Genomic DNA, 19,074 nt, shown 5'->3' on the forward strand with positions numbered 1-19,074 from the left:
TCTTGGCAGGAAGTATGACTAAATAGCAACTTACCTGATAAAGGCTTGGGTGTTTTATCTGGATGCAAGTTCAATGCATCAACTGTGTGGCATGGCGATCAACAACAAAACATAATGTGATCTTAGGTTAAACAACGAGATGCAGGACAGATGCTGAGGGCTAGAGATATGACAGTGCTACTGGGCTTTGCCCCAGTAGGTCAAAGTCCAGAATACTGATTTTGGTTGGTTCTAGGTTAGGAAGGATATTGATAAAATAAAGGATGACCCAGATAGTGAAGGGCTTCAATGGAGAAGATTGATTTATGTAACTGGGCATATTTTGATTGATGTAACTGGGCATGTTTGGCCTGAAGAAAAGATGACTGGGGGAATATGAATCACTCACTCATTCAAAAAGCATTTATTAAGTGCTCACTGCTTGCTATGGGCTGTGCCAGGAACCGGGGACACAGAGACTATATAGACAACAGTCTTAGCCCTCAAGAAGCCCACATTTTATTGTGGGAAACAACATGAATGCAGATAAACATAGACAAAGTAATTCCTGTGGGAAAGGACTTATCACTGGGAGAATCAGAATAATCCTTAGACATGGAATGGCTCTTAACTTGGCTGAGTCTTGAAAGAAAACTGGGATCTTACCAGGGTAAAAGTGAAGAGTGAACTCCTCAGGCACAAAGCTACAGAGATGAGGCATGAAAGGTCACGTATGGAAAACAAGTTGGATGGTCTGACTGGAATATCAATGGCATAGATCCGAATAAGATTCAATGACCCAGGAAAGGTAGCATGGAGCCAGATGGTTAAAAGCTTTAAATGCCAAAGAGAAAGAAGCTTTTGTATTTTCTCTGAAGGATAAGAGAGGGCGTCATGTCACCAAAGAACAGTGAATGGGTCTGCAGTTGGAGGGTGTAGGTTTGTAGACTAGAGATTTGGCTCTTTACTCTTGATGTCACCTTGGGTGCATTACTTAACCTTGGTAGCCTTTTGTTTCCTCGTTTATAAAACAAAGGGGGTTAAACTGGATGATTTTAAAGTCCCTTCCAACTCTAAATCCATAATCCTTATGATCCTGAGTCTCTGGGATTCTGAAGTAGGGGAGTGAATGGGTCATATCAGTTGTGGACTAAGGGAAAGACTGGGCAGGGTGACCCATTAGGAGCTAACTTCAAATATCTGAAGGGCCATCAAGTGGAAATGGAATTAGATGCATCGGCTTGGCTCCCAAGGACAAAGCCAGGGACGATGGCTGAAAGAGGCAACAGCATCTGATCTAGGCCTGATGGAGGAAACAATCCCCCCAAAAAGAGAAAAGGCCGTGTGAAAAGGTAAGGGACTCCCCCTCACTGCAGATTTCCAAGCAAAGTTGATGGCCACGTGTCCAGTAGGTAATTCCTGCTTGGGTATGGATTGTACTACATGGATTCTCTAGTCCCTTACCACTCTGTACTTTTATGATTGTGACCATATTAGGCAGTTGACCAAGGGGCATTAAAGACAGACCTTAAACTTGATTTGTAGTTCAGTATGCTATTTTGAAACAAATGAATGACCACTTAAAAAAGAAGCTTTTTGAACATGCTTCTCCTCTTCTGCACGTCCTTAAATGGTGAAGTTTCTTATAGAAAATAACAGAATAGACTGAGATTCACATAAGCAAGCACAAATAAAATCCCAACTCATTCCTCTCAAGAAACTTTTCAAATATTATGAGGTTAAAATGAGAGTGGGTTCGCTTCTTAAAAATCCTGAAGTAGTAAGGAGCATTCATCAGTATGACATTTAGAGCAACACCTTCCCCCTTCCCTCTGACACTTCCCTAAGAAACTCGATGAGGTAGGCCAGGAAGAAACAGCCTCAGTAACACCTGACAAAAAGGTAACGTTTCTCAAAATATTTTCAGGAATCTGTGAAATACATTCAGGCATTAATTACAGTCAATAAAACCAAAGAGCTAGAAATGAGGTACAACCTACAGTAGTGGAATACTATAACACTCTGTGGCTCAACCTTTAGCTGGAAACCAGTAGATAAACTTGTTTTCCCTCTATAGTTAAATTGTAAGTATTCTGGTACTAACTAGGGTCCAGTTTTAAGCTTCATTTTTCCTTTGTCCTTTAACTGTTTTTAATACCTCCACCAGAGGGCAGGAAAGGGTCAAGGAAAGGGGATGAAACTACAAGTAAAGCTATCTTGATATCTTGACCTTTGGGGTGCAGAAGACCAAAGCAGCTTGAGAATGCTATAGCTCTACATGATGCCTGTCTATGTACTTTGGTAAACCCTAGGCCCAGGTTCAATCTATTTAAAAGCTTTTATATAACTTCTTTTTTTCTACAGTAAAGGCTAAGAATTTGGGGGAGACAGGTGGAAAGAGAGATAGACGCCACTGGCTAAGTTTTTGTTTAAATTAAGCAGAGCTCATGTTTATATGGCACTAGGAGGTAAGCATAGTATTTTCCTCACATCTCTCATGCGAGTAGTGTGAGTTCTGTTACCTTCATTTTACAGACAAGGAAACAAACTCAGAAAAGCTCACTGACTTGCCCATGGTTAAACAACAGTGAGGAATTTCACTAGGATTCAAACTCTGACTCCAAGTTTGGGGTTTTTTCATCATCTCAAAGTACCACCAAAGATGGTATGAGGAGGCTCTGGGTCAGGGCAATGGGGGGAGAAGTGGAAAGGCACATGGTCTATGAATCTAAACAGATCATCCCACCAGAAATGTGAGATTATATATCCCTGTGCACTTCTTTTGGACTACAACATCTTGTCTTCAACCTTCCCTTGGTTCATTTAATGAAGGTCTTTTATGACCAAAACAAAACAAAACACAACCAACCAAACAGAAAAAAACCCCACAGTGCTACAAAAGGTTCTCCAAGTATTCATTACACGCTGCATAACATAACAGACGCAAAGGCAGGAGGGGAAAGAGGGTGGCACTTAAGGGTTAGAGCCCCTGAACAGAATCAGCCGCTGGATCCAGGATTTAACCTTAGTCTCAATGTCTTCATGTGTAAAAACGAAAACACTTGTACAACGTGCTTTCTTAACTTCAAATATATAACCCACAAACAAAAATGTCAGCTATTCTTATTAGCAGGGAAGACTTCCTTCCTCCCAATAAGTCAAGACATATTTTTAAAAGACAGACATTCCTAAGGAAAATGAATAAGATTAGAGTAATCTCTTCCTTCCCCTCTCCAATCTACTCTTTTCTGTTCCAAAGCTCTGAAGAAAAATTATAATATGCAGAGAGAGAGAGAGAGAGGGAGAGAGCCAGACAGAGGGAGACAGAGAGAGAGAGAGAGAGAGAGAGAGAAAGAGAAAGTGAAAGAGAAAGAAAGAGAGAGGGAGAGAGAGAAAAAGAGAAAGGAAGAGAGAAAGAGAGAGAGGGAGAAAGAGAAAGAGAGAGAGAGAGAGAGAGAGAGAGAGAGAGAGAGAGAGAGAGAGAGAGAGAGAGAGAGGTGTAGTTTTCCCATCTTGAACATACTTTAACCTGTAGCATTAAGTTATGATATTTACTGGAGGCAGACTAAGAGCCAGATTTACAAAGATATTTCTCTGATCAGCTGAGAGATGTCTGTAAAGGGCAGCATGGAGGAGAGGAGAGAGAGCTGACCCTGAAGCCAAGAGGACCAGGTTCAAGTCTCACCTCTGGCACATACTGGCTATGTGGTCCTGGGCAAGCTGCTTAAATTCTCAGGTCTGCAGCCAACTCTGGAAGATGATAAATTGCAAAGAAGGTGCCAACCTGCATTGGAAGAGGAAGTCTCCTCACCAGGCAGTTCCCTTTACCAGTGGAATCCAGTCTAGTCCCTACTCCTATATAAGTCACCTGCAATGATCTATCTTCAAGCACACCATCTCTGATTTGATTTTAGTCCAGTCGAGAAGACTGAACAAACAAGACTCTGTACCTGGGCAGGACTTAGGAAGACACTTGCAGCAAACTAGCACAAGGATGAATATCTGCAGTGCCCCCTAGAAAAAAGCACAGGGCACCAGCCTCTTCCATAAGGTATCGTATTGCCAAGGTGCCACATCTTATTTTTATCCCTAAAGAAATTACTCATTGCTTCCTCCGTTCAAAGGCTGGTTGTACAGGGTTGACCCTTCCCAGGGCCTCTCTTTCCAGGTAAAATTTTACAACACACCATTCTGGAAACTTTGTTCCTCCAAGGGGTAAATGTTGGGTGACAACTTGCTAAGTCTGTTCGATAATAAAGCATAACAATGTGTTTCCACTGTCAGGAGGGAAAGAGGGAACAAAAAGCTGTTTTCCTTTAGTTCTAGCAGTTGAACTATCAGTATATTTGCTGCTACTTTGTGGTTTATTAAAAATTGTAGGCACAGAGCTGACTCCAGCTACCTATTTTTAGGACTCTTGAACAATTTTCATTAGTACAAATGTTTCTCTGTGGATATTCCAAGATGCCACCACTTCATGATCATGGTTTCATGGGCTAAACCATATGCAATTGAGCCAGTCTTGAAAATTGGTCATGGCAATATCTGGATTCTGTATAAATAATTAAAAAGTGAAAAAGTTTCTATTTACTGAAAGTTCGGTACAATGCTTAAAAAAAAAAAAAAGACTAGGTCTCCTTACTTAGCTCAGGCTAGAAGTACACTAACCATTCATGGGCCTGAGTCCACTGGTGACTGACTTTACAGAAGCTCTGACCTGCTTGATTTCTGACCTGGGTCAGTACACCCCTGCTTAGGCAACATGGTGCTAGGGGCTCATTATATTGGTGTAGGACTTGGTGTGGACACCTGATAGGTTTTTAGCTCTTTTGTGCTCACAATTCCTGACCTCAAGCAATCCATTGGCCTCTACTTCCTTGGTAGCAGGGATGATAGGCATGCACTACCCTATCCATATTCACAGCCATAGCCATAGAGAGAGGAGGGGGAGGGAGGAAGATAGAGGAGGAAGAGAATGAAATTGTCCCTTGAACATTAATAAGTCTTTAGGGTGCTGATTTGACTGATAGAAAGTACATTTAATTATTATCATTTTTCCTTTTGAATTTTTCCTAAAAGAAAACTCTAGACTAGGATTATATTTTGCAGGAGGAAGGCTACCAAAAGGTAATTGAGGATTCAAGATTGGAAGGGAAAGAAATGGAAGACTGAAACTTGGCAAAATGTGGGAATCCATGGCATAAATCTACTTCAGTTTATGTTTTGCAGTCTTCAGGTCCCCCATAATTAGAAAGAAATCTTAAAACTAAAGGAATGGGCCCAGAATTATATGACTGCTTCTATGTGCAGGGCAGTTCTGAAGTTCTAAAATACAATTAGTGATTAAAAGGACAGAAAGGATATAAATGCTTATAAAACGTGTTTGTTTAAAAAAAAAAAATGCTTGCCACTCAGACCATAATCCAAGTCATAGCCTAAATTAAATCTGGAAAAAGCTAATATAAAATACCCCCTTGCCTTAAGACGCCATGCATATGGTCTTTGGTTTGTAAATAGTCTACTTCTGATTAGTTTAGAATTTTCCTTCCAATAAACCATGAGCCAAAGAGGTTCCTACTGATACAAAAAAGTCTGGGATGCAGTTTTTAAGGACTTTTTGGGCCAGAGTTAAGAAACAAATTGATGTACCTCAAAGCTCAGACTACTCTTTGGAAGGACCCAAAACTTTTACTGTTTTACTTTGTAAGCATGAAAGCATCTTTATAAGAACAAAAATTGGGCCAGTATATTGGCGAGGTTAGATGTGTAAAATGTACTCTTTTGTGGTAGAACAGCTTTTTCCTTAATTGCTAATGTGTTCTCTTGAGTTTACTTACTATCACTACAACCTACAATCCCTTTTCCTATAAAGCTGGTGGAGGCCAATTATATGAAAGATTTTTGTTTTCAGATCTTCCAGGGTGAGTTACAGCTTTCTCTCCTTTACCTTGGTAAGAGCCCCTGAAAGACTCAGGTTTGTCTACCATTGGTGCTACAAGTGGCCAAACAACTTTCTAGTTCCATGCCTGTGTCTCTGTAACCAAGAGGCAGAAACTCAATTAGCAGACATGGGTTTATCTGTGGATTGGCTGCCAAAAGGCTCACTACAGAGCAACTGATTGATTGATAATGTTACTCAAAAGAAGTTAGAAGCAAAAACCCCAGGCAAAAAAGGATCCATTAGTAGTTGACTAGTTTAGGACTAAATAATGATGTTTAAAGATTTTAAATTTAAATTTAATTTAATGATGTTTAAAGATTTACCTTTTGCTACTTAGCACATTCCTTCAGAGGAAGTCCCTTCCTGACAGACAGCCTACAGAAAATGTGGATTGAAGAAACTGTGTGAAACTGCAGACAAAGGTTGTTTTGCTTTGTTGCAAGATACAATGTCAAATATTACTGATTCAAACTAATGGGAGGAGAGGACAGCATGAATTGGTAAACATATATATGGTCGTTTCTATTCCAATTTTATTATTTTCAACTATACAAAAGTAATAAACTACCTTAATAAAATATTGTTAGGATGTTGCTAATTAGAAGTCCTGAGATAATGTAATAAATGGATGAGATCAGAACCCTAGAATTTTAGAGTTGAAAGAGATACTGGAGATCATATAATGCAGTTCTCCTACTTTATAGATAAGGAGAATGAGGTTGCTTGATTTGCCTTGTAATTAGGTTGTGGCTGAGCTGTAACCAGAACATGGGTTTCCCAGCTTCTAGCCCACTGTTCTTTCCATTAGATATGAAAGTGTAATCTGATATTTATAGTGAACTGTATTTAATTTGCCTGTTTCTAAAGTGCTTTAAAAACACTATTCTCTCTTATTCTCGTTCAGATTTGGGCTGTGTGTTCCATCGATTGCAGAAGTTATATTTTTAATGTGCTTAGAAATCTTTGCTCTCTCTCCACATTACCAAACTACATTTCAGCTTATTTTTAAAATTGAGAATTATTCCAAATAAATGGAATCCAAAATAATGAGATTTTTCTGTACTAGAAATTTATTAAATGCAAAAACTATCCCAGGAGCTATTGGGAAATGACCCTGGTTCCTTCACCAAACGGTTAAGACACATTCAGTCATTTGTGGCTTAAGTAGTTTTTTTTTTAAAAAATAAGTTAACACACATGCCTGCCCTAGTGATTCTTAAAACATTTATATTTTTGTAACTAAGAGAAACAGCACTCCACATATGGAAATGCCATGCTACAAAAAATTAGTAATACCAATGGTCAGAGCTTAGTATCTCCCTTGTCTGCTTGTCCCTATGACTAGGCAAGTCTACAGTGACCACAGGAAGCGAGTGTGGGCCAGACTGCTGCTGCTGCCAACACCAAGTTATGGGGCTTGGTTCTGATTTCCAGCTGCCTTATTTCACTTCAAGAGAGATAAGATTTAAATTTCCTTGTCCTGTAGTGAGGAAGATCAGTTCTCAAAGTAGGGCAGCACAGTTAGGTGTCAAACAGAGGAGACGAGAAGGCATCACAAAGGTCATATTGGGTAAGGCTGAGTAATTTGATGTAGACACTTCTCTCATTTCCAAAACATCCCTGAAACTAGGACCTTTCAACCAAAACATTCTTAGTTTTGGAGAAAGGGGAACAGTATCTGATAGTAACTAACTAGCAACTAATAAGCTTTTGTCTCTCTGGAAAATTTCTTTTCTGGATCACCGTAATTATTTCGATTTTAACGTAAAAAGACTTTACTAATGTATTTCCTATACAAAACATTTCAAGCTATTCCCTATCATACATCCTAAGATAGATAAATGGATTTTAGAATTCCAAATTTCAAGGAGTTAACGGTAAGAGACCTGAAGGTAATTTAGCCAGGTGTGAGAATCTTGGACTAAAAATTAAGACTATTATTGGGTCTCAGTAAGGAATGCAGTGCTTAACTTCATCCAAGTTCAAAGCCCAGCTAACTATTTTCAGAGTTTATTAGTGGAAAAGAATTATTTTGGTAAAAGAGAATCTTGAAAAATACTCTCTTGCTCCAAGGAATAGATGCGTAATAGCTCTTAAATCTTAATTATTCCCACCTGTGGCCATTTGTTCAAAAACTCCAGTACTGGAGTGTTGTCCATCTTGACCAACAATATGGTCACAGTACTTTGATTCATTAAGTAAAAGTAGTTTTTTTCCTAGTAGTTCATTAAGTTATTTTTACTAAAAATAAGTATCCAAGTAACATTTTACCCTTAAACTCACTTTCTGTGTGTGGAAAGTAGGGGTTATCTAGTAATCTATGAAATGGCTTGGGATGTGTGAATTACCACATCTTGTTGGATTTACTTTCATTCTCTCTTTTTAATATGGAATACTCTACCCAACAGCTACTACTGAGAGACAGAAAAGTTGACCCTAGCACAGTTCACTCAAAAAAATGTGGAATGTAAGGGTTTGCACATTCCGAATAGATAGAATGATTGAGTTGGGCTGGGACAGCGTTCAACCAGCTAATGGCCAGAAAATACTTGACAAGCCAATGCTATAATAATGTCATGATGATGATGATTCTAGGAGAGCCATAATTATGTACTCAAAACTCCTGAACAACAGATGTTATATCCTGCTATTGGACGAAAAGAAAAAAGACGGTAAAACTTATTGACAAAGCTCTCCTTATTACAAACATCACAAACACCTAAACCGCCCAATTTCCCCCTCCCAAACGAGAATAACAACAAAAAAGGTCACTTCTATGATACAGACGTCAAAACACCCAGGGAAATAGATGCTGAGAGGGAAGAAGCATCCAAGAAAAGAAAAGGACTTGTAATTGTCGCCAAGTTTCCACCTCTCTGACAGGCTGTTCCACATTTGTCTGAAAAGCTGTAACGCCCACTGCTACTCTTGGCACCACCCTTACCCTCTAAGGGCCCTTTGATCGACTTAGCTGTCTTGGTCTAAGCACCGAAAACCTCTTCTTCCCTTAGTATGAGACATGGGTTGAGGTTTTTCTATAGGGTCTTCATTAAGGCTCAAAGGGGAAAATTGAAACAAAAAGCAAAACACAGAACTGAGTTTATCTAGTATGAAATCTTTGTTGTATTTGACTCTTGATGACCCCATTTGGGGTTTTCTTGCCAGACATACTGAAGTGGTTTGCCATTTCCTTCTCCAGCTCATTTTATGGAAGAGGAAATTGAGGCAAACAGGGCTTTTAAGCGACTTGTCTAGGGTCACACAGCTAGTAAGTGTGTGAGGCTGGAACTGAACTCAAGAAAATGAGTCTTTTTGATAACAGGCCCAACCCTCTATCCACTTTGCCACCTACCTGCCCTCTATGGTATGGTCATGGATTGGCTTAGCAGACATAGCGTTGAGGAGCCGTACTCTGTTCCATTCCTATTTCGTACTTCAGGGGTGAGTTAGCTCACTGTTCTCAGATTAGCATCTAAGCCTAGACTATCAACTCATTATTTAAGAGATGCTACAATCACTGCCTGTGCAATTGCTGTGTTCCTGACCACTAGGCCCTGTAAGTGTTGGAACTCTACTGGGCAGAGGCAGGGGCAGGGATAGAAAAAGGTACTGGATGGAAATAGAAAGATCAGCCACTAAAAATCCAGCTCTGGTACCCGCAATCGAGGAATGGGGTAAGTACAGCGGGTCTCTTGGATCCCTAGAAGGTAAGGAGACTCAAAGGACAGAAGTTCCAGATATTTGGAGTTGGAGTTTAGTGATTAGGGAAGTTTAGAACACAGCAAAAAGTAAAAGCCCTAGATCCAAAGACAAAAGTCCACTGAAAAGGTTAAAAGGAGCTGAGATTTTGAGAAAGAGAACTGAACCAGTGGGGCCCAAAGCTCAGCTATAGAGCTACGCCCTATCTGCCTGGAGTATTCATTCTCATCACAGTGGTCACTGACAATTTGAGGTGATTTCATATCCACTAATTGGACACCTTAGAGAACTGGGAAATTATGCAACATTAATTCAGAAGGTGGTCATTCTAGACTCAGAATGATATATCACCATGTGGATTCTTATCCCAATAATAGATTGTTGAAATGTACTGGGGCTGTACAGAGACAGTGAGCCCCAGACTAGACTCGTATACACAGTGATGACGATAATGACAAACTTTTCACAAATTATCAGTCAAAGGAATCTTTCAGCTACTAAAAAATACTTTCTACAACAGAGAAATGAAATGTAAGGACCGGAAATCAATGCTTTTTTGTAAGTTTTGAAAAGTTAATCAACAGCCACAGATGGCTAGCGAGGAATTAGGGGTGTACATACCTCTCCCCCCCTCCACAAGCTCCCTCCCTACATGAGAGCTCAGGAATGGGAAAGGTGTATGTGGATGGGTAGGTGCAGGATATCTTTCTATTCCCCAGTTTCATTTTAATGCCATAGCCTAAACTGTCCAGTGCAGTGGAGCACACCCTCATGCTCCTCTGTTTATCTTTTACTACCTACATGGAAGGTAAAAATAACTGCGTTTTGTCCCCAGGGAACATGGATATCTACTGGAATAAGAGCATCAATCATCATTAAACCTGGTAGTACAAATGAAATAAAGTCATAGTTCCAATGACCTTTTTACCAAATAACAAAATAAGGCTCAGGCTTTTCTCCAATAAAACGTTAACATTTTTATACAGAGGGAAGGGACAACACAATCCAATGCCAACAGATTCCAAAAGACTACATTTAACCAACAAAGTTTTGGGTAAATACCCTAAGTTGGCTAAAATCCTATTATTCTTCTAGGTCTAACAAGACATTTCAGAGAAATCTCACTGAGGCATTCATTTTGAAACAAGTAAAAACCTTTTGCTCAGGTATGTGATTATGTATTCGTGAACATTCCCTTAAAAGGGAAGTGGGTGGTTATGAATTGATGATGCCGGATAAAAGCTATAATGGTAATATACTCTAGCTATTTACTTATTAAAGGTCTGCTCAGACCTCAGTTTCACCTTGAAAAATAAAAGTTGGAGATTCAGTGTTGTGACTTTGGACATCCATCCCAATTTTACTTTGGGGATTTGAAAACTTTGTAGCATCTTTTCAAAACTTTCAAGTTTATGAAAAATGAATCCATTTGGGCTAGCAACTGTGGCAAGACCAGGATCCATTTTACATCCTTAAAGAAAGGCAGGGAAAACCAGACCTGCCATCTCACAACTTGCTGGCATCAAATGGCAACTCTACAGTGACAGCTTTGATCCTGCCTCCTTCATTTGTCCACTACCCATTATAGAATCCTGACATTTCACTGGTATTCAGCTATGATTAAAATATAGCCTAACTGCTATAAATAGAAATGTCTGTTTGAACACTAATTAAAAATAACAGTGTGGCATTTGGAAACTCATATAAACAAAATAAAAAAAAAAGCTGAAATAAATAGCAACAGTTAAGATGTTGGCCTGTCCTTATTGGGGAAAAACGATAGTCTTGCACCCTGGAGTTTTTCCACTAATATTTGAATACATGGAGGTTCTGAGAGGAACTACAATGTCCATCTCACTGTTTTAATCTAAAAGTAATATGGCAGTTTTTTCAATATCTATTTTAATTATTATCATACAACTCCAATTATAATTTGATAAACTGGGCATGATGACTTTCAACAGTATTTAGAGCAGTTTTTAATTAGACACAATGCAAACTCAGTTAATTTTTGAAGATTTAGTCACTCATACAGGAAATTTAGATCCTTTGAAATGGCATGGCACTTAATAAGCACATTTTTCTAATAGCTGCAGGGAATTCTATCTTGAATCTGTTTCACATAAGATTTCCCTTTTTACTATCTTCATTTTTCTCCTACAATTATTAAACAATTGCAACATTCACTGAAATACATTAAATTATCACAAACTTTATTCACCTAAGGGCTTACATTGAATTCCCATTCCCCCGTCTTATTCATATGACACACTAAACAAAGAATAATTTTAGGGATAAAATAATTTTGTTTTCCCACAAATGTCCAGTCTTACTTTTCAAACATGGCTTTGATAGCTTTAGCTTTCATTTCCTTTACATATGGTCCCCTTCCTGTCCTTACTAAATGCAAACAACAAGTTCTAACAAATTCCGTCCAAGATTCATTAATGTGTAACAGCATCTCACTTTTGCCAACCTGCAAGATTACACACACCCCACCCTAACTTTATAATTCAAAACCATTACAGGATATGATGTGTACCTATGTTAACAGACATCCTCCCATTTCTGTCTCTGCCTGCTTATTATCCCCTGAGGACACACAGCGAGTGTTCATAATTTAAGTTAAGATAATGGCTAGGGACCTCAAAAAAAGCCCAAATAAGTGAAAGCGCCATTAAGTGGAATGCCACAGTGTCTAGGTAACATGAAGGAGGTTAATACTGCACACCGGCAAGCACAATCAGAAAACAGATTAATCAAGGCACACATCTCTCGTCCTTCTTCACAAATAAAGCAAACAGTTACAGCTTTTGCTAATGGAAAAAAGTAGCTTGAATAGCGCAGGGTTCTAATGGAACGCCAACATTCCTAACCAATAGCTCAGACACTCTGTTTAATATCTCAGTGGGGCTGTTAATGAGTTACCTCTGCATCCTGCTCCCGGAGGTGGTACGTTTTCTCTAGGCTCTGAAGAATTCTGGGACATAATGTCTTCTCCTCTAGCAGAGACTCCAGAAGTAAGACCAGCTGGTCTGGAAGAAGCTAAGAGTAAAATAAAATGTATTATGAGAACAGAACTTAGTTTACTGAGTAATTAAATGAAAACATACCAAAGACAACAAGTCTAGGGTAACCTGCATAATTATAGTATGTGTCTAAAATATGGGAGACTTTAGAGTTGACTTTTGTAAAACCTCTGAATTTATATTGTCTGTATTCTGAAAGACTCCATTCGAGGGCCTAATTAAGCCTCATTTTCCATGGCTTTTCATTTCATTTCTATTTTTAGAAATGACAAAAACCATGTTTATCTTAATGAAATATTATCATGGTTTATTAGGTCCCTTTCTTTATGGAATGCCTATGTTAAATAATGCCATTTTGTTGGAAGAAACAGAAAAAAGTCTATTTAAGTATATAATCTTAAGAGCCCACCTAAATTTAGGCACAGCAATAGGGAAGAGCTTGTCATTCATTTTTCTAAAAATGAGATCCTAAACAATGCTAATAAAAATGTAATCTATTGAGACTCAAGCACTAATGTCTAAGGACTTTCCTAATGATGAGTGTGTATGCACACAAATATATAGATATCTTTGATTCTGACCTTAAACAGAATTTGACAGTTCAGGAAAATAAAGGCCAAGGGAACATAAAAGACTAAGTACTTAAATGCTTCCTCTAACAATTTTATTGTACAAACAAATAAATTATTCATAGACAAGCCCATTTAAAATATACTCAAGGGTTAGAAAACATCTATTGTCTAGACTCTGATAGGCCATTGGATAGACAACCCATAGAGCTTATCCATCAATGTGTGTGCATGTGCGGATGTGTATGTATATTATAGATATTGCAAATGGATGTTGAGGTAGGCTAAAAAATGATCAGGAAGAATGAGCTGAATTTCCTTTGGAAAACTTTAACGCTCTTTTAATGACTCCAAACTTTTCCCTGAAACAAAGGCTCATTTTTTTAATGCCAATATTTTTTTGATAACTGTTTGTAGCTGTTAGTCATGAAGTGCTATAATGTCTTAAGAACTGAAATTAGGGACGACCTGAAGGGCATGGTAGGAATGAAAAGGCCATCTATTACAAACAAGGACTTATGAAGGAGAAGCATGTTATCAAAGAAATATATTTCCAAGAGAATACTGGTTGGTGACATAATTGAGAAGTGATAACTCATGGGTCAAGTCGGCATGCTCTACCGGCATTCTCTGCAACGTCAGGAAAACTTGAAGAAAACCATTGGTTTGTTGTGTGGATTCCCTACAGCAAACTTAGAAGAGAACGTGGGCAAGAGTCAAACCCTAGATGACATGAGCTGGCATGGATGAGTTACAACCTGTTGGAACAGATTTGGATCCAAAGGTAACATGTCTACCACTAACCAGCAGGAGAAGGGAAAGGATAGTTCTAGTAAGAGAAGAATTATTAGAACCTTCTGATAGGACCAATGATGTTTTGTCCCCAGACTCACAGAATCACTAGCACTTTCCTTTCTGCTTTTTAGAAATTACACCTTTTTGATGTTTATGAAATGCAAAACTTTTGTAAATGCAAAACTTCAACACAACTGCTGTTATTTTTAAGGCTTTAGGTTACACAATTAAAGTTTATGAGATTTTTAAAAAAGGAAACAATGTGAGGTGATTAAGATGCCAACTCCTGGGTCTACATTTTCTTTATCCTTATGCTTCATTTTTTTTTTAAACAAATATATATGTGGAATGACTTCTGCATTTAGGTCCCTATGCTGGTTACTATGGGTGATATAAAGATCCTGCTTTGGATGTCTGACATGTGATTGTGGACAAGGGGTTTAATCTCTCTAAGCCTCAGTTTCCATATCTATAAAACACTGATAATATCTCTAGTACTTTACAAGGTTATTATAAGGATCTAATAAAAATGTATGTAAAACACTTTGTCAACCTTTGGTAAGCACTATAAAATGTCAGTTATGATTACTACAGTGGCAAAAAGTGCACAATGTTTGGGGGTTGGCAAGTAGTGTGATTTGGTTGGTACCCAAGGGAGTTATGTCTGGAAGAGGAGGTTGAATGAAGCCAGACTTGAAAGCTATGAAAGTCTTCTTACAAAGGTATTTTACAAGTTATGCATGTATCGATCCTAGAAAATCAGCAATAGTATATTAAAAAAAATCAGGCAAATTGCTAACCTGTGTTTCACAACAACTATAAACATGATACAGTTCTAGAATACCATTTATCCATAAGGAATTCTTCCCTTATTTGGGAAACAAATACAAACGAAACTAGTTATCTCTAATTCTGAGAACTTCAGGAAATAAAAGGGCACGAAGAAAAGCCATTACCTTCAACCTAACTGTTCTGTGCAGCCTCAACAAAGAGCTATTGTTGTAAGTCAAGTTTGGGAACTGATTTAGAACAATCTAATTCAATTCAATTTATAAAAGGCAAAGAAAGAAACCCTGAGTTAGCTAGTTAGCTCAACAAAACCTCAATTATATTGTAGTTACATGAATTTCTGTGCCAAACCAATTTAAAAACTTTTCCATCTTTTCATCTGAACCTCAGCCCCAGCTCAATTACTTACTTGTGACCATTTTGCAAGCCACTTAACCTCTCTCTAGCCTCAGTTTCCTTTACTGTAAAATGAGGTTAGAGTAGCTGATCTCTGAAGACAATTTAGCTCTAATAACTTATGTCTGCAGGTCTGCTGGTCTAACACTTGATTTCTACTATTCATACAAACGTGAATGCAATATTACATCTAAAAGAATTATTGAAGGTTTTTCTAATAAATTTCACTCAAAGAAAATATTTAAGACCAAATCACACACTTCTGACCAGGCAAGTAAAAGTTTGGTAGGATGGGCGGGGAGGGAACTGGCAGATCTTTAATTACAAATGTCTCGGTGGGCATAAACTTCACACTTCGTGTTCAAACTTAACTAAAAAGCTAAAAGGTAACGCACATACACATACAAGCACATTCCTTCAACTTTTACACCCTTTCAGCAACAGGAAACAGGTCTGCTGGATGCAAGACCCAGCTTGTTCAAAGATGGGCAAAACTCAATGTGGGATCTTTATAAATACAATGAACACATTCCATACTAATGTTTGCAGATTTCTTCTTTCCACTTCTTTGGAGTAGAATTGTATGAATTACCCTACATGAGAAATAAATTGTAGCCATCTGTCCTTTAATTGTTCAAAAGTTGTGTCCTCCCTCCTCCCCTGCCTTAAGTTTAGGGAGAAATGAGTTTTTCTATGCAAATGGATAGATACAGTGAAACACAGAATTAGAATTCTTTAATAAATGCTTTAAATTAATTCTATTTTACATTCCTTGGTTTTTAAATTATGCTAATTTCAAGTGTCTTCCTGGTATTTTAAAAAGAGTTTTAGACTTGCTGAAAGTATATCAAAGCAAAATGTCACATAAATAGCTCGCTGTGTAAGGGCACTTCATAACTAAAAGAAATATGGCAAAAATAAAATGTTTAAAAACAGTCAAAGGATTTCTTTTTCTATTAAATATGTTCAGAATACAATATTGTATTGTGATGGGAATCTCTCCCTGGCAGCTGGTGCGATGGTAATGGGAGACATACTCTGTAGACTGTTCTACTCCCACCCATAAAAAAAAATCAAATTACTTTAATTTCACATGACTTTTAGGGCAAATGTGTTTTGCTATACCAATGCTGGGAAAGATACAGCCTCAACTTTGTTACCAAATAATCATGAAAAAAATTTAATCATTCTGAGCAGCATCTTCATTGCCTTAAACGTGACTAATATTACTTTCCTTTTCCTTACGGTTCACAACCATACGGTTCACAACCATATCTAAACAGTGACAGGAATAGAAATCTGTTTTCCTTTACTTGACAAACAAAGATTTTTTTTTTTTGCGCTGGTTTTTTCCATGTGAAGACCAGGCCAGTACTTTTAAAATTCATCTGACTCAAAACCTCAACCAAAATAAGTCTGTGGAACACCAACACTGCATGTGTACTTGAAAGACAGAGTCTCATAAAACCATAAAACTTGTCCGACAAAAACAGAAAAATATAATGCTTAGTTCCATCAGCCAACTACAAATGCCATTTATTGGCACTTCAAAGCTTTCTACTCTTGCTCTAAATTTGGAGAATGCCACAGTTTCTAATTAATGAGAAAGGAGGAAAAAAGTCTGTCTTGTATTTTTCTCATCAGCCAACTTAGTGGTAAAGCAAAACCACAAGGCTCTGAATGGCTTGGAGGAGTTTCTGTACAGGCCCTTGGAAAGAAAATAAGAATTTTCCAAACCCATCCCAACCTGTAAGAAGTACAAAGAAAACAAACTCCGACGCTTCCAAAACTCTTAGTGATGTTACAAGGTCATCAAACCTGACTCCCAGAAGACCACCCACACAAAAGAGGTTGCTGTTATTCCTGCATGAGCATAATTCAATAAATGCCAGGATCCCCTCTTTCCCCAGAAAAAAATGTCACTGAAATATATGACTACTGACCTTTCACAGGCATGAAACATGACATGGCACTATGGGCCGCCTGCCACTGCCTGCCCTGTACCCCAAAGTCAGGGGAGAAATCAGTAAAGGAATACAGCTGGTCGGCTGAATATCTTATCTGCGCCAGCCTGCCCTTGAATGAAGTCATTGAAAGCCTCCTCGGAGGGGAAATGTGCCTCGTACTAATGCAGCAGCCGATGGACAGTGGAGTGATTTCTGTTATTACTCCATTATCACACTGGGATCTGTGCCTAAATGAGGCAGACTTCCTCCCTGATGCCGTTTCCCTTTTATCCTGGCTGGAGACTAAAAGGGGATCAATGGGAGCTATACATATGATGTCACTTCAATTTACAGCTATTGCCTCCCTCCTCATTGTTCTCTGTCTTCCACAGAGATAGATCAATTCTTCCCAAAAATGGTTAAAAAATGCTTAGAGAGAAGTCTTCTCCCAGAAAAGGGTTCTCTGCTATATTTGTCTATGTTACTAGGGCAAGAACTGTTTACACTGAACAAAAACAGAAGAAACGGGGAGGGGGTGGGGATCTCAAATTCTCGTGTATACTGAAGATTTGCTGGCTGAAATTCAACACAAACAAGGTCCAAACCAGAATTAAAGCAATATGACCTTTGAAAACCATACACAGAAGAGCTTTGAGTTGCAGTGACACAATAGAAACCAGTAGTTTTCCTTTCCCCTTGGATTAGGGAGATAATTGCACAGACAGAAAATGCTTTTTTTCCCATTTAATTTTTACAAGAGTTCCCTTAAAGTCTAAAAATTCCTTCCCACCCTTGCCAGGAGACAAGACTCCCCCCACAACATCTACCCACCCATCCACCCACCAATCACTGATCGATAGCTGTGAGAATGTCTCATTCACAAGCTTTCAACATAAACGGAGACAAGAAAGCTCAGGTACGGGACTGCCAAGCAGAATTCAGGAACAAGACCCTCTTGATCTGGTCAAAAACAAAAAAAGAAGAAAGAGAAGGAAGGAGGGAAGGAAAGAAAAGCTAGAATCTCAAGGACCTTGGCTCTCTGCATGGACCTTCTACCATCAGGGTCATTTTCTGATAAACACAATTAGACAGTTTCCTTTTTTTCCTCCCAATTCTTTAACACTTTTCTTTGAAGTTTTGAGCTCCAAATTTTATCCCTCCCTCCATTCCCTCTTCTTGAGAGGGTAAGCAATTAAATATAGGTTATACATACACGATTATGTAAAATATTTCCATATTAGTCATTTTGTACAAGAAGACTGGAATAAAAGGAAAACAGAAAGTGAAAAATAGCATGCTTCAGTCTGAATTCAGAAAATATCAGTTCTTTCTGGGACTGTCTTGGATTACTGTATTGCTGAGAATACCTAAGTCATTCAGTCGAATAATATTACTGTTACTGTGTACAACGTTCCCCTGGTTCTGTTCATTTTGATACGCCTCAGTTCTTATCAATCTTTCCAGGTTTTTCTGAAATCATCCTGCTTATCATTTCTTCAAGCACAATAATATTCCATTACAATCCTATACCACAGCTGGTTTAGCCTTTCTCTAACTGATGGACAAATCTTTGATTTCCAATTCTTAGCCACCACAAAAAAAAGCCGCTATAAATATTTTTGTACAAATAGATCCTTTCCACCATTTTTTTGGATGTCTTCGGGATATAGACCTAGTAGTGGTATTGCTGGATCAAAGGATGTACTCAATATTACAGCACTTTGAGCATAGTTCCAAGTTGCTCTCTGTAATGGCTTGATAGGTTCAAAATTCTACCAACAGGGCACTCATGTTTCAGTTTTCCCACATCTCCAACATCCAACATTTTCCTTTTTTGTTGTATCAGCCAATCTGATAAGTATGAGGTGGTACTTCAGAGTTGTTTTAAAATTTGCATTTCTCTAATCAATAGTGAATTAGAATATTTTTTT

The 19,074-nt window shown here is 38.3% G+C and overlaps 1 protein-coding gene across 10 annotated transcripts in view; it reads right to left on the bottom strand.

The window, feature by feature from the left end:
- Nucleotides 1-19,074, bottom strand: part of AOPEP (aminopeptidase O (putative)) — a 553,954-nt gene that overhangs the window by 64,622 nt on the left and 470,258 nt on the right. For 9 of the 10 annotated variants that reach the window (XR_011964391.1, XM_072596916.1, XM_072596914.1 and 6 more), the window contains one exon: nucleotides 12,548-12,664. Coding sequence is in view for 8 of the 10 variants with exons in the window: in XM_072596916.1 (XP_072453017.1) it covers nucleotides 12,548-12,664 (117 nt within the window). In the remaining 2 variants the exon portion in view is untranslated. Of the gene's footprint in view, nucleotides 1-12,547; nucleotides 12,665-19,074 lie in introns of those variants that run through there. The other variant, XR_011964390.1, reaches the window with a different exon arrangement.

The sequence above is a fragment of the Notamacropus eugenii genome, chromosome 3 (assembly GCF_028372415.1).
Source record: "Notamacropus eugenii isolate mMacEug1 chromosome 3, mMacEug1.pri_v2, whole genome shotgun sequence".
In the NCBI taxonomy this organism is placed as follows: Eukaryota; Metazoa; Chordata; class Mammalia; order Diprotodontia; family Macropodidae; genus Notamacropus; species Notamacropus eugenii.